The 14,856-nt window shown below is 35.5% G+C and overlaps 1 protein-coding gene across 1 annotated transcript in view; it reads right to left on the reverse strand.

The window, feature by feature from the left end:
* The window catches only part of LRP6 (LDL receptor related protein 6), a 179,005-nt gene that overhangs the window by 15,926 nt on the left and 148,223 nt on the right, over positions 1-14,856 (reverse strand). Inside the window, exons 16-17 of the mRNA XM_047865362.1 lie at positions 7,078-7,287; positions 4,452-4,577 (exon numbers count right to left, since the gene is read on the reverse strand). Of these exons, the coding sequence (XP_047721318.1) occupies positions 4,452-4,577; positions 7,078-7,287 (336 nt within the window). The remainder of the gene's footprint in view (positions 1-4,451; positions 4,578-7,077; positions 7,288-14,856) is intronic.

Consider the following 14,856-nt stretch of genomic DNA (forward strand, 5'->3'; position numbering starts at 1 on the left):
ATGAGACTGGTAGTGAGACAAACATGGGGTTTTTGATATTGAATAATGAAATTCATCAAAATCTGAAGATCTGGGAATTTTTGGTTGGAACAGTGTAAGGTTACAAAATCAGGTCTGGGTAAAATATCCAATTAGAGGACAAAATAGATCAGTGGATTTTAATTTAAGAGAGTATGAAAAGTTCATATGGTTTCAAATTCCACATTGCAACTAAATCTACAGTAAACTACCACTGGTCAATACCTGGTGTAGAATTCAAGATACATGTATAATTATTTTAAAAGACTATTATTATAGTTTTCTATTTTCCAACTACATTTCAGGCTAAATTTCCTCATATATTTCAACCCAAACTACATATTACAACAGATTGAATGCAGAAGTAGACATGAGAATCTGGCCTAACATTAAAAGAGATATACAAAAATGTAAAAACAATGCCACATTTCTCACTAAAATTACTTTGCTTTAGAAAATAGTTATAAATTTAAAAAAATAATTTTTTAAAAAAAAATTTTTTTTTTCAACGTTTATTTATTTTTGGGACAGAGAGAGACAGAGCATGAACGGGGGAGGGTCAGAAAGAGGGAGACACAGAATCGGAAACAGGCTCCAGGCTCTGAGCCATCAGCCCAGAGCCTGACGCGGGGCTTGAACTCACAGACCGCGAGATCATGACCTGGCTGAAGTCGGACGCTTAACCGACTGCGCCACCCAGGCGCCCCTAAAAAAATAATTTTTAAATATTTATGTATTTGAGAGAGAGAGAGAGAGTGCACGCTCACAAGTGGGGGAGGGGCAGAGAGAAGAGACAGAATCCCAAGCAGGCTCCACACCATCAGCGAAAGCCCGATGCCAGGCTTGAACTCACAAACTGTGAGATGACCTTACCCAAGATCAAGAGTGGGGCACTTAACCGAGTCACCCAAGGGCTCCAATATAGTTATAATTTTCTTAACAGGTTTAACTTTAGAACATGTATGCGCTTATTATTATTATTTTTAACAAATTTTTTTAAAGTTCTTGGTTTTAAATTCTACTACAGTAAATACAGATAAACATAACCCATGCAAACACAAGCTGTTTGGGGCCCTTTTAATTTTTAAAAATGTAAAAGTTGCTAAGGCCACTTTGAGAATTGCCATTCAAGCCCAATTTCCTTGTTTTGCAAATAAGGAAACAGGCTCAGAGAGACTAAGTGACTGCCCAAGGTCATATAGCTTCCTACACAAAGGGATAATTAAAAATAAAAGATAGGACCAAAGGGACAGCCTCTCTAGTTTTAGCCCATTGCCTTTATATCCCAGGCTCCTGGACTTCATTTAAAACCTTCTCTCTTAGTAAATTCTCTAGATAATGTAACTTTGTTAATATCAGAAAACCTCTTATCTTTAAAGTAGAGAATACTGGGGCAGCGCCTGGGTGGCTCAGTCAGTTAAGGGCCTGACTCTTGGTTTTGGCTCAGGTCATGATCTCATGGCTTCATGGGTTTAAGCCCCACACTGGGCTCTGTGCTGGCACCTGGGAGCCTGCTTGGGATTCCTTCTCTCCTCTCTCTCTGTCCCTCACCCACTCACGCTGTCTCTGTCTCTAAATAAATAGACAAACAAACAAACAGACAAAAAAAACTTTAGAGAACACTGCGAATTACAGGTGAACATTTTACATGGGGAATTTGAAGTATTATTTATAGAGGGAATTTGAGCCTATTTTGTATCCAGCACTATACTAGATCATGTGGAGAATAAAAATAGGTAAAATAGGGTCCATGTCCTTAAAGAGCTTATAATTTAATCTGGGGCTAGGAAGAGAAAGAGACTAATGAATATAAAACAAAACATTACTCTGAACTGTATGTCAGGCAAACTGTGGTAACAAGAGTTACAATTCAGAGAAAGGGAGGTGGGGACAATAATGGCTAGTGAAGGTTTAAAGATCATGAGAAGACACTCCTTGAAAAATAAGACTTAGGATGGCATGTAAAAAGAGAACTACATCTTTGAAGTACCGCAAGTAAAGCCACAGAGGCAAAACAAAACAGAACAAAACAGAACATACAACAGTGGTCATCAAACTCTAAATAGCCAAACGAAAGTAAAGAGAGAAACGAAAGGAGATGGACAGGTAAGATGAGCTCAAATGAAAACACATCTTGAGGATCAGGAATTAAGATTCTGTGTTTCATTTACCTCCACTGTATAATCAATGTTAAATCACACACACACACACACACACACACACACACACACACACACACACTTTTTTAAAGATTTTAAGTAATCCCTACACCCACCATGGGACCTAAATTCACAACCCTGCGATCAAGAGTCATACCAACTGAGCCAGCCAGGCGCCCCCGCAAAAAAATGTTGTATACAAACACTGACTACGGTTTTATTCTTAAGAACAGAAAAAATGAAAACAATTAAAATGTCACTCAACATGAGAAAAAACTGTGGCATGTTATCCAGTGAAACACCACTCAGCAATAAGAGGAAAAAAACTACTGATACATTCCACTATATGGTTGAATCTCAAAAATAATCTCAAAAATATTAACCAAGAGAATCAGACACAAAAAGAATACATACATCGTTATTCCTTACATAAAATGCAAGAACAGACAAATCTAAATTATGGGGATAAAAATCAGAACAGTGCTTACTTCTGGAAGAGAACCAACTGGAAAAGGGCTCCAGGGTACTTTTCTTAATGACACACTGTATATCTTGAGTGTTGGTAACCCATTTGTTAAAATGCTTTATTAATGTAATACATGCATTTACAAATTTTAATACATACATTGAAAATAATCACAAAATATGAAGAAAAAAATCAAAGTTCTTTTAAAAGACATTTTCTTTAAAGAAAAATTTCTTTAATGTTTATTTTTGAGAGAGAGAGGGAGACAGAGTGTGAGCAGGGGAGGGGCAAAGAGCGAGGGAGACACAGAATCCGAAGCAGGCTCCAGGCTCAGAGCTGTCAGCACAGAGCTTGAGGCGGGGCTTGAACCCATGAACCTTGAGGTCATGACCCGAGCCAAAGTTGGATGCTTAACCAACTGAGCCACCAAGGCGCCCCTAAAAGACATTTATTTTCTAAATGGAAGATGGTATATTTGACTCAATTTTATCTATGTTATCATTACATAAAGGTAAGCATTTCTAAGATTTGCCTTATTAGAGTAATAATAATCTAGCACCTTGATATGGGAACATATCATTGCTCTTTTTTTTATTGTGGTAAAATATATGTAACAAAGTTTACTATTTTAACCATTTTAAAGTACGTGGTTCAATGACATTAAGTACATTCACATTATTGTGCAACACTTGTTATTCTGAGGGAAGATACTTCAAGAACCAGAGCTTAACTTTTACTGTGTACATATTTGATCTCCCCAACTAAACTGTATGCTCTATCTCAAAGATATTCAAATCTCCTGTAGTCCGAGCAGAGTGCCTCACAGGTGCTACTAAATACATGGTTATTTACTTATTTTTTAAAGTAAAGTTAGAAGAATAAAATATTTTTATAACGCCTTATCAACAATTTTTCTGAGTGTATAAACCAATCTTTGTTTACAGAAACATGTATTTAAGTAGTTGTTGTCATAGCAGAAAACACCATTAAAACTTTTTTTTCTACTTGAGCCAAATTTTGGCTACATTTTTACATGAGCTTATGGTCATAATGTTTAATAGCTGTATAAGCTCAGTTATTTAACCTAATTTTCCTATCATTAGAAATTAGATTGCTTTCAGATTCCTGCCACTGTAGAGAAAGAACAGTCTTTTTCTTTCAGTTGAATTAATTTAGAATTATCCGCAAGAAGACTATTTCTGAATCAAGGGAATGAATATTACTATGGTATTTAATGTTACCACAATATACTTTAACAAGGGAATGTACCAAATTGTTAATGCTCTCATGAATGACTGAACCAATTTCACTACAACATTATTGTAGTGATATCTTAAAAAAATTTTTTTGCTAGGTAAATAAGTAAAAACAATAGGGAACTACCAATAGATTTGAATAAAAGAATATTCTTTTCACTGGATACATTCCCAGCAATGATACCTAAACTTGGTAGAATCTAGAATTCAGTAGATGGAGATTATAGGAGGTAGAATTAATTCATTTCGTTACTCTCTGGGGTGAAAAAAGCTACTTTACAATTAGGAAATACAGTCATTCACAAGATGAGTTCCCCTCCCCCCAAAAGGGCACTTCCTCCTTAGTCCCAAGATTAGGTTACACTTATTACCTGTCATGATGGATTCACTCTCCGAATAACCCAGAAGGCTAGGATGATGCAGATGAATGGAATACAAGTGACTAATCAAGTTAGGAGAAAGAGCAATTTCACTGAGAATTCACAGAATGCTAGACAGTTATGGAACATGTTAAGTGGCACTTGGCCTTGCACAAGAAAGTAACGTATTTACCTCCACATGATAGTTCATCCTGAAGCAGAACCAAGTGCATGGGGCAAGAGCACCTTGTAGTACCATCTCCTTTTACAAGACAAATATGTGAACAGCCACCGTTATCCTGAGCACAAGGGTGCTGTCCTGAAAAAAAGAGAAAAGAAAAGAGAAAAAGGGAAAGGGAGGGAGGCAAGGAGGGAGGGAGGAGGAAAAGAGAGAAAGGAAAGTAAGGGAGAGAGGGAGGGAGGGAGGAAAGAAAGGAAGACAGTTCAGTCAAAATCTATTTATGAACTGCCAAGAAAACCAAATGTAAAATTACCTCGGATTTTAATTTCACTAGCAGTATAATTCCTCACTCTAATCCCTACAAAAAATTGCAAGAAAATGAGAGCAATTTTAAAATGCAAAATACTTGTATTTAACCACCGTCTTTAAATATTTGTATCTAAAATAAAGTTGATTATTGAAACTAAAAACATTGTTAGGGAGAATGCAGAAACCTGGGTTTTTCTATTTAAAATATAAAAAATCTTCTAAAGATTTTAACTCAGAAATTCTACCTTTATTAAAGATGATTTTACTTAAAAACTGTATTATTTTAATGAAATATAGAAATAATAAAATACAGAAAATTAAGAGTTGTTATATTAAAGAAACTTAAGTTCACACGGATTGCAACCACTCAGAGACAATAAAAACTATTTGCTTGATTAAGGTAACTTGCAATGTTACAAATGTTTAATTTCCTTATATTTAGGCTAAATTAAACTAATACAAAGTTAAGCAACTTTTCAAAGTCTGTCTCACAAATTGTATTTAATAGTTGCTTTCAATTTTCTACTTAGCCTGTGTTAAAAGTAACTTGACATCTGTCATCAGAATACCAGCATCTAAAGTAGCCACCCATTTATCTTCTGCCTTCTCAATAACACATCACCCCGCTTTCAGTGTGTGTTGATGAGATTGAAAGTCAGCTATCTATAAATGCGAAGATGTGCTATACTATATAGATGTCTCAAGAGAGACATCAGTCATACTGTGTACTAGAATGCACAACCTACATAGCACAAACTTTATTCCATGACACATTTGATAAAAATCTCACTCTCTTTAATGTTATTAGAAATTGGAAAAAAAGGGTTTTCCAATTATAAAACCATATTTAAATGTTGATTATAAAAAAAAACATTCCCCCTAAAATTCTGAAAATCTCCATTGAGATTTTCTGCAATAAAATAATCATTTGTCAACTGAATAAACAGCTTAGAAATTATTGCCTTTTAAATTCATTTTTAAAAAAAATTTTTAATGTTTATTTCTTTTTGAGAGAGAGACAGAATGCAAGTGGGTTAGGGGCAGAGAGAGAGGGAGACACAGAATTTGAAGCAGTCTCCAGGCTCTGAGCTGTCAGCACAGAGCCTGACGCGGGGCTCGAACTCACAAGCTATGAGATCATGACCTGAGCCGAAGTCAGATGCTCAACTGACTGAGCCACCCAGGCGCCCCTATTGCCTTTTTAAAAAAGTTTATTTTTGAGAGAAAGCATGAGTGGAGAAGGTGCAAAGAGACGGGGACAGAGGATCCAAAGTGGGCTCTGGCTAATAGCAGAGAGCCCGATGCAGGGCTTGAACTCACAAACTGTGAGATCATGACCTGAGCCAAAGTTGGACACTCAGCCGACTGAGCCACCCAGGCACCACGAAATCATTGCCTTATTTCTATTAAGTGTTCAGCATTAAGTCACATGTCATAACTTAGAATGACAACAATTCTAATTCTCAAATACCCTGAACTTCTAAAGTTCAGGAACAGTGACAACATAATGAAGACCTGAACGAGCAAAGGTGCTCTCCTTCTGCTATTCTACTCTCATACTCCAGTTTGATTTGAAAGCATTGTGCTGAGAAGTTAAGGAGTTTCAATAACTCTCTCTTTAATATTTCATTTAACATTAGCATTCCTGGTACAATCACATAAAACCCAGAGTAGTGACTGCTATGAGGGGTCTTTTGATACTAATAAGAAATTAGGGCAAGATGATGAGCCATATTAAAAAGTTTCCAGTAGGGTTAAAAAAAAAAAAAATTATGGGTACTTTTCTAAGCTGACAACTGAAAAATTTACGCAGGAGGAAAAAACAAACACTTGTTAATCACAGTCTTCTCTAAGTTTATTTCAAAAACTTTTGAAAATAATTTTTAGTTGTTTTTGCTTCATAAGGTTATTCCAAGGTAACTATATTCGTCATTATATAATTTTTGTTTTAATTCAAACTATGGGGGCACAGGGAACAAAAGAAATATATACTTTATACCAGTATTCTTCAAGGGGCTGAAGGTGAGAAAGGAGGCATGCAAAGAAGAGTCTGCTGTATCTGGGGCAATTTTTGAAAATGAACAAAACCATTGCTTTCCCCACTCCTGTTTTATGGGGAAATGATGTTTAATTTGAAAAAGTTCCCAGATGAGTTTGATGTAAGGTTTTAAAAACACAGAGTTTAAAAATTGGCAAAATTAAAAGTGCACAAAAATCTGTTAAAAAAAAAAAAAAAAGGTAAGAAGACACAGAAGAACATCTTAATTCCATCTTAATCTCTTACAACAAATATGAATCCTGCAATTAGCAGTATGTCATCAGCACTTACTATATTCCTGTAGGTTCAGCTCCTTTACTGCATGAATGTCACTAAGCTGGGCAATTCGAGCCTGGACTTTGGTTCTACCCTCTCGACCTGTCATGTCAATTTTTTCAATCATTTGCTGCTGCTTGTCAATCCAATATAGCCAGTTTTCAAACACAGTCAGTCCCACAGGCTGCAAGATATTGGAGTCTTCTAATACTATCCGGTTGGCACCTTGGAAAGGAGAACATTCAACAGCAATGATTCATGTGGGTCAAGTCATGCATTCAATAATTACTGATTGAATACCAGTTAGATTCTAAAAGTACTGAAAAGGAAAATATGGTAAGTAAGCTCTTTACCACAAGAATTAAAAATCATTCTGAGAAGATATATATATCAGAAAACAGATTAGACACTTAAGTACAAACAAAAGCAAGTAAGTGCCCAACACACAGTAAATACTTTAGTTCATAGAAACATGGACAAAAACTTAAGAGTAGTTTTCAAACATTTTTAAAAAGCAAATTCTGTTCTTCAAATTAAACTTTATGAAAAGCCTTAACATATGAAACAGATAAAAATGGTACTTCTCTGGATAAAGCAGAAAAAAACAAATCAAGAGCAACAAAACCCTGAAGAGCAGGATGCTTTTGATGGGGACAAGGCATTCACAGAACAAAAAAGAATCCCTGGAAATTAAATATATGAAAGCTCGAAAAAAATCCAACAGGAGTGTTTGAAGATAAATTGGAAAAACTCTCTCAGATAAAGAGATGGAAAATAAGAGAGAAAAATACTCACAACATCTGAGGAAAAATCAAGATTCAACATCTGAGTAAAAGTTCCAGAATGAGAAAACAAATCATTAAAGAAACAACATTAAAAAACAAAACAAAACAACAAAAAAAAACAACCTTTCTAGAACTCAAGATGTAAGTTTCCAAGGGTGCCTGGGTGGCTCAGTCGGTTAAACATCCAACTTCAGATCAGGTCACGATCTCACAGTTCATGGGTTCGAGACCCGTGTCTGGCTCTGTGCCGACAGCTCACAGCCTGGAGCCTGATGCCTGATTCGGATTCCATATCTCCCTCTCCCTCTGCCCCTCCCCTGCTAATGCTCTGTGTCTGTCTGTCTGTCTCTCTTTCAAAAATAAACATTAAAAACAAAAAAAAGATGTTAAGTTTCCAGACAAAGGACTCACCTAGTAACGAGTTCAATGAAAAGAAAGAAACAGAAGAGGGAAGTCAGGGAGGGATCACACAAAGGCATATTATCATTAGATTCTAGAATATTTAGGAAAAAGAAAAGATGTTAAAAGTTTCTGGAGGGGAAAATAAAGGATCATATACAAATAGTTGGGAATCACAATGACATGAGATGGTTGAAGACAACAGAGTTCTGCCTTCAAAACGGGGAGATAAAAATAGTTATGAAACATGAATTCTATACATATCCAAATTATCAATCAAATGTGAGGGGAAAAAATTCAGACAAATAAATGAAAATTTTTAACCTCCTATGAACCCCTTTCAAGAAATAACAGAGGATGCATTCTACCAAGAAAAAGAAATTAGCCAGAGACATGGAATCCAGTAAATAGGGTGCAGCACCAAGGAGAAAGGCAGGTGCATTCCCAGGATAACAGTGAAAGGAAGTTGGCCTAAAAAAGCAAGCAAATCCAGATTGGAGCAAGATGATAAAGAAATTCAAGAGGTATGCTTTCAATTAAAAAGAAAAAAGATGGATTGCTTGATCCATCTGTATGTACTGAAATAATATTTACATTAGACAAGATTAACTTCAGGGGGGAAAAAAGCTACAGAAGGCAACACGGTTAAAGGTAATATTTTCATAGCCATAAATAACAATTAAGTATGAACTTAAAAATTACGATATAACTATCCTGGGAGGATAGGAGGAGAGTTCATATGAGTATTTTGGCCTTATATGGTTTAAGACAGCAAAATCTTTATCTTCTATTAAATAAGTCAACTTGTGATGTCTAAAATTGAAAAATGGAGAAATAGCAGCTTTAAGCAAGTTATTTTAAAATAGATGCCTCAGAGTGGGAAGTGAGTATGTAGGAGAACAGTAGACTTATTTTCTGTTATAACTGAGTATAAGCATTTGATTTCCACAAATATTTACATGTATTACTTTGATGAGATTAAGTTAAAAATAAGAAGAAGAATGAATTAAAAGGATTAGTTGTGCAAGGATGGTTTCAAGTGGACCATGAGAAAAAAAGAGCTGTCAACAGTGTCACTGTAGAATCCCAGACATGATAAGGACCTGATCTACTTTGATGGCAGTGATAAAAGGGGAAGTAAAACACTGGAACCAACAATGAAGATACGCTTATTTATTCAACAAACTACGCATGTACTAAATGCAATCCAGTGTAAAAGGCTCTGTGGCAGGCTCAAAATATGAAGCAGAAAGAGATCCCAAGATAAAAGTGTATGATTATCTGTGAATATACAAGCAAGGAAAAAATAAAACTACCAGTTTTACACTAACCTTTTTCAGAAAACAGAAAAAGAGGAAACATTTTATGAGGTCAACATAACCTTGATGGCAAAATGCCAAGTACACTATAAGAAAGGAAAATTATAGGGTAATCATTCTCATGAACACAGATACAAACCCTTAAACAAAACATTAGCAAATCAAATCCAGCAATATATAAAAAGGAAAATGTTATCATGCTAAGTTTGATTTATTCTAGAAAACTAGGAACAGAAGGAACTTTCTTCATCTGATAAAAATGTTATCTACAGAAAACCTTAGCAAACATAATACCTAATCATGAAGTATTGAATGCGTTCCTCTAAATCAAGAAAAACAAAACAAAACAAACACCCAAGGATTCTATTGTTCTATTCAACATTGTACTGGAGGTACCAGCCGGTGTTATAAGGTAACAAGGAAAAAGTACTGCAAAAGAAGAAATGAAACACTCATTATTTGTAGACAAATGGTTCTATGACATACAAAATCATAAAGAAACCACAAATAAATGAATTTAACAAGGTCCCTGGGAATAAGCTCAATATAACAGGAATGGGAGAAAAAGAAACTATGTCTATATTCCAGCCATAATCAGAGATTAAAATATTAAAAATTTAGAATTACCACTAGCTTTACCACTAGCATTCAAAAGCTTCAAATACCAATGAATAACTCTAGTGAAGATGGGAAAGACCTCTACAAACTATAAAACACTGAGGGAAATTAAAGTTCTAAAAAAATGGATGGATACACCGTGTTCATAGTTGGAAGACTAATATAAAAATAATTCTCTCTAAATTGACCTATAAATTCAAAGCAAACCCAGTCAAAATTCCACTAGGTTTCTTTCATTCTTGGTGGAAACTCAGAGGTAGATTCTAGAATGTATATGGAAATGCAAAAAAAAAAAAAAAAAAAATGCAACAGCCATTGTGATGAAATACTAAGGACGAACATTGCCAAATAAATTTGTTTATAACATTATAACGATTAAGACAATAAAATACCACATAAGACAAAGTAACCAAGGGAATATCAGAAACAAACTCACAGAAATACAGTCACTTCATTTACAACAAAGGTGACATTAGAAAATAGTGGAGAAAGTATGGTCTTCTCTAAAACTGGTGTTAAATAGTAACATGAAAAAAAAAATTTTTAACCCCTACCTCACCCCAAGCCCAAAAATAAATTGCCAATGGATCATAGATCTAACTAAGAAAAGTTAAACAAAAAAATTTTAGGGAGTGCCTGGGTGGCTCAGTTGGTTGAGCGTCCAACTTCAGCTCAGGTCATGATCTCACAGTTCATGGGTTCGAGCCCCACATCGGGCTCTGTGCTGACAGCTCAGAGCCTGGAGCCTGTTTCAGATTCTGTATTTCCCTCTCTCTCTGTCCCTCCCCTGCTCATGTTCTATCTGTCTCTGTCTCTCAACAATAAATAAAAGTTAAAAAAAAAATTTTTTTTTTCATTTTTAGGAACAAAACCCATAAAATCCCTTTGTAACTTTGCAGTAGGCAAAGGTTTCTTAAACAGAACATAAAAAGTACTAATCATAAGGGGGAAAATTAGTAAACTGTACTGCACTAAAATTAAGAACTTTTTCATCTAAGGACACTATTGGAAGAGTGAAAAGGTAAATCACAAATTGGAAGATTTATGCAACACATACCCTCCTCTATAGAGAAAAGTATAAAGATGTACTAAAAATTATCAAATAAGACCTAAACAAATGGAGGGATCCATCACAGTCATGGATGAAAAGACTGAATTTCTTTAATATGCCAATTCTCCTCCAATATATATGTAACTTGATAATGGATTAATAGTCTGAATAAAGAGTTTTTAAAAATCAGTGATAGAAAAAATGTCAATAAATAGCAATTCACAGAAGAAAAAAAATGAATGACCAATAAATTAATATCAAACAGGGAAACGTGAATTTTGTTACTGAGATATACTTTTAAACTACTGCAATACTAAAAACTTAGAAGTCTAACAATACCAAATACTAGAGGGACAACTCACACACTTCTGGTGGGTATCTTAAATTGATATAATCATGTTGAAGAGCAATCTGGATATATCTATTCAAGGTGAATATATACATAGCACATTAAATAGCAATTCTACTACTAGGTTCAGGCCATTAGAGAAATGTTCAAATATGTGCACAAGAATATTCACTACAACATTACTTTTAATGCCAAGAAACTGGAAATAGCAGTTGAGAGCAGAATAGAGAAATTATAGAATGATTCATGTAATGAAATACTATTTAGCTTGAAAACAAATGACAGAGTTTTGGATCAACAGGGATCATCTCAAAACCACGATATATCTGGAAAAAAGCAAGTTACAAAAGAATACACGATACTATTTATATTAAACTTAAAAAGTGAAACAAAAGTTCAAATATATGTGTAATGTGTATGTATGGCAAAAGACACACACACACACACACACACACACACACACACACACACAGCGCAAAATATGCATGATGAAGAAAAACATCAAAAGTTACCTTAAGGAAAAGAGGGAGGAGAATAGAATTGGGGATGGATATGTAAGGGCTTCAAAATTCTCTCTGAAGTATTGTCTCAAGGACAAGAAATAGTTCAAAAGCAAAAATGGCCCAAAAAACTAAGATTTAACAAAGTTGGATGATAGGAACTCATACTTTCTGTATGCTGGAACCATTTCATAATTAAGGGTGGGGAAAAAAAGGCATTAAAAAAATGGAAGTTAAATTAATAATGATAGTGTTTTTGGATTTTTTCTTTTCTAAACTGTCTTTAATGGACATGTGTTAATTTCATAACAAAAAAAACATGATAAATGTAAAGAAAAGGAAAGAAGGCTAATAAGACTAATAAGAGTTAAAACACTGACATAAATAACTATTATTCAAATTAGAGGTGACATAAAAGATATAGGTGAATAGATGAGGGAAAGAATATTCCATGTGAGGTATGTGTATACATATGGATAAATGTGTGCATGACTGGAATCAGAAAAGGCATAATGGAAGGAGGCATTTGAACCTGAAAAGAGAGTATTTTCTAGTTTAAGAAAGTTATAAATATATTCAAACATATAAAATTCAAGTGATACAGAAATACTCTCAACATATTAGTATGCTAGCCTTCCAGACCTTCCTCAAGGTATATCTGCTTGCCTATTCCTTGAAGAAAATACAAACATACCCATGTGTTTCTTAATAGTATACCTACCTATTTGTATGTGTGTATAGGTACACGTGGGTATACACAGTTTAAATATTTTTAAAGAGCAATCTGCCATCAAATATAGTGTGGGCATGTACATACATATATAAAATTAATTTAACCTTAAACAAAAACATTGTCATGCAACTTAATTTCTAAAAATTATCCTTTGGGGCAGCTGGGTGGCTCAGTCAATTAAGCGTCTGATTCTTTTTTTAAAAAAAAAATTTTTTTCAACGTTTATTTATTTTTGGGACAGAGAGAGACAGAGCATGAACGGGAGAGGGGCAGAGAGAGAGGGAGACACAGAATCGGAAACAGGCTCCAGGCTCTGAGCCATCAGCCCAGAGCCCGACGCGGGGCTCGAACTCACGGACCGCGAGATCGTGACCTGGCTGAAGTCGGACGCTTAACCGACTGCGCCACCCAGGCGCCCCAAGCGTCTGATTCTTGATTACAGCTCAGGTCATGATGTCATGGTTATGGGACTGAGTCCCATATCAGGTTCTACGCTGGGCATGGAACCTGCTTAGAATTCTCATTCTCCCTCTCCCTTTGTTCCTCCCCCGGTTCTCCCATGTACACGCATATATTCTCTCAAAAAAGAAAAAAGAAAATAAAAAATTATCCTTCTATGTCAGTGCACACAGATCTACCTCATTTCTTTTGGAATGACTGTTATATTGCACACACTTGATATATGAGAATGTATTTCTCTGTGACAGATTATTATAAATAATGCTGAGCAGGTACCCTTATACAAATGGGTCATTATTTCTGTAAAGAAAAAAATTATCTAAAAGGGAAATTCAATGGTGCCTGGGTGACTCAGTCGGTTGAGCATCTGACTTCAGTTCAAGTCATGATCTCATGGGTTTGTGGGTTCAAGCCCCACATCGGGCTCTGGGCTGACAGCTCAGAGCCAGGAGCCTGCTTCAGATTGTGTCTCCCTCTCTCTCTGTCCCTCCCCTGCTCACATGCATTCTCTCTTTCTCTCTCTCAAAAATGAATAATCAATAAAAAAAAGAAAAGGGAAATGCATTGGCAAACTGCCCTCCAGAAAGGTCTTACCAATTCCACTTATACCAAAGTGCACAAGAGCATGCCATTCTCTACCATTCTGGCCAACGTTGGGTATAATAAACCTTAACATATTTTTGCCACTCTGATAGATATAAATAGTTTATTATTTTAATTTCATTTACTTGATCAGTAGTGAGGGCACACAGAATATTTGAACATCAGAAACTGGGGGGGCGGGTAGGTGAAGTAACTATGATTGCACACAGAGGTTTGAAGACAAATGAACACCAGCAAGTGATTTAATTTGGTTAAAATACCATGAATTAAGATCATTTGAGGTTGACGATGGCTTTGTGAAAGGCAAATACCAACTTAAATATACAACTAGTGTTCTTTCTTCAGGTTATGAGATTATCCTGAAGATTTTTTTTAGTAGCAGTGACATGATCAGATACCATGCTTCAGAAAAGTAGTTTGGGAAAAATGCATAAATTTTCTGAGGGTTGGGAGGGAATCAGCAGGGAGGAGATTTCACTGGCTACAACTCAGGCCAGAGTTCAGATAAGGACATAAACTAGAGCACAAGAATTAGAAGAATGGAGAAGTGATGCATCAGAAATGTATTATTTATAGAGGCCAAATCAAGAAAACGGGGAAAATATATAAAAGAGGGATCAATCACGTACATGGTTGAAGAAAAAGTGCTTCCCAACCAACCTGATACTAACCACCTACCCTTTAGAAAGAAGGGGCACCTGGGTGGCTCAGTCGGTTAAGCGTCTGACTTTGGTCAGTTCAAGCCCCGCGTTGGGCTCTGTGCCGACAGTTCAGAGCCTGGAGCCTGCTTCAGATTCTGTGTCTCCCTCTCTCTCTACCCCTCCCCCACTCATGCTCGCTCGTGCTCTCTCAAAAAATGAATATTAAAAAAAAAATTAGAAAGAACTGTAAACAAATGTCCACAAAAATAATAAAATGGAAGAAAAATATAAATTCTATTAATGAATCATCTCAATAACTGAAATTAAAATAAGGAAT

This window comes from Prionailurus viverrinus, chromosome B4, assembly GCF_022837055.1.
Source record: "Prionailurus viverrinus isolate Anna chromosome B4, UM_Priviv_1.0, whole genome shotgun sequence".
Classification (NCBI taxonomy): domain Eukaryota; kingdom Metazoa; phylum Chordata; class Mammalia; order Carnivora; family Felidae; genus Prionailurus; species Prionailurus viverrinus.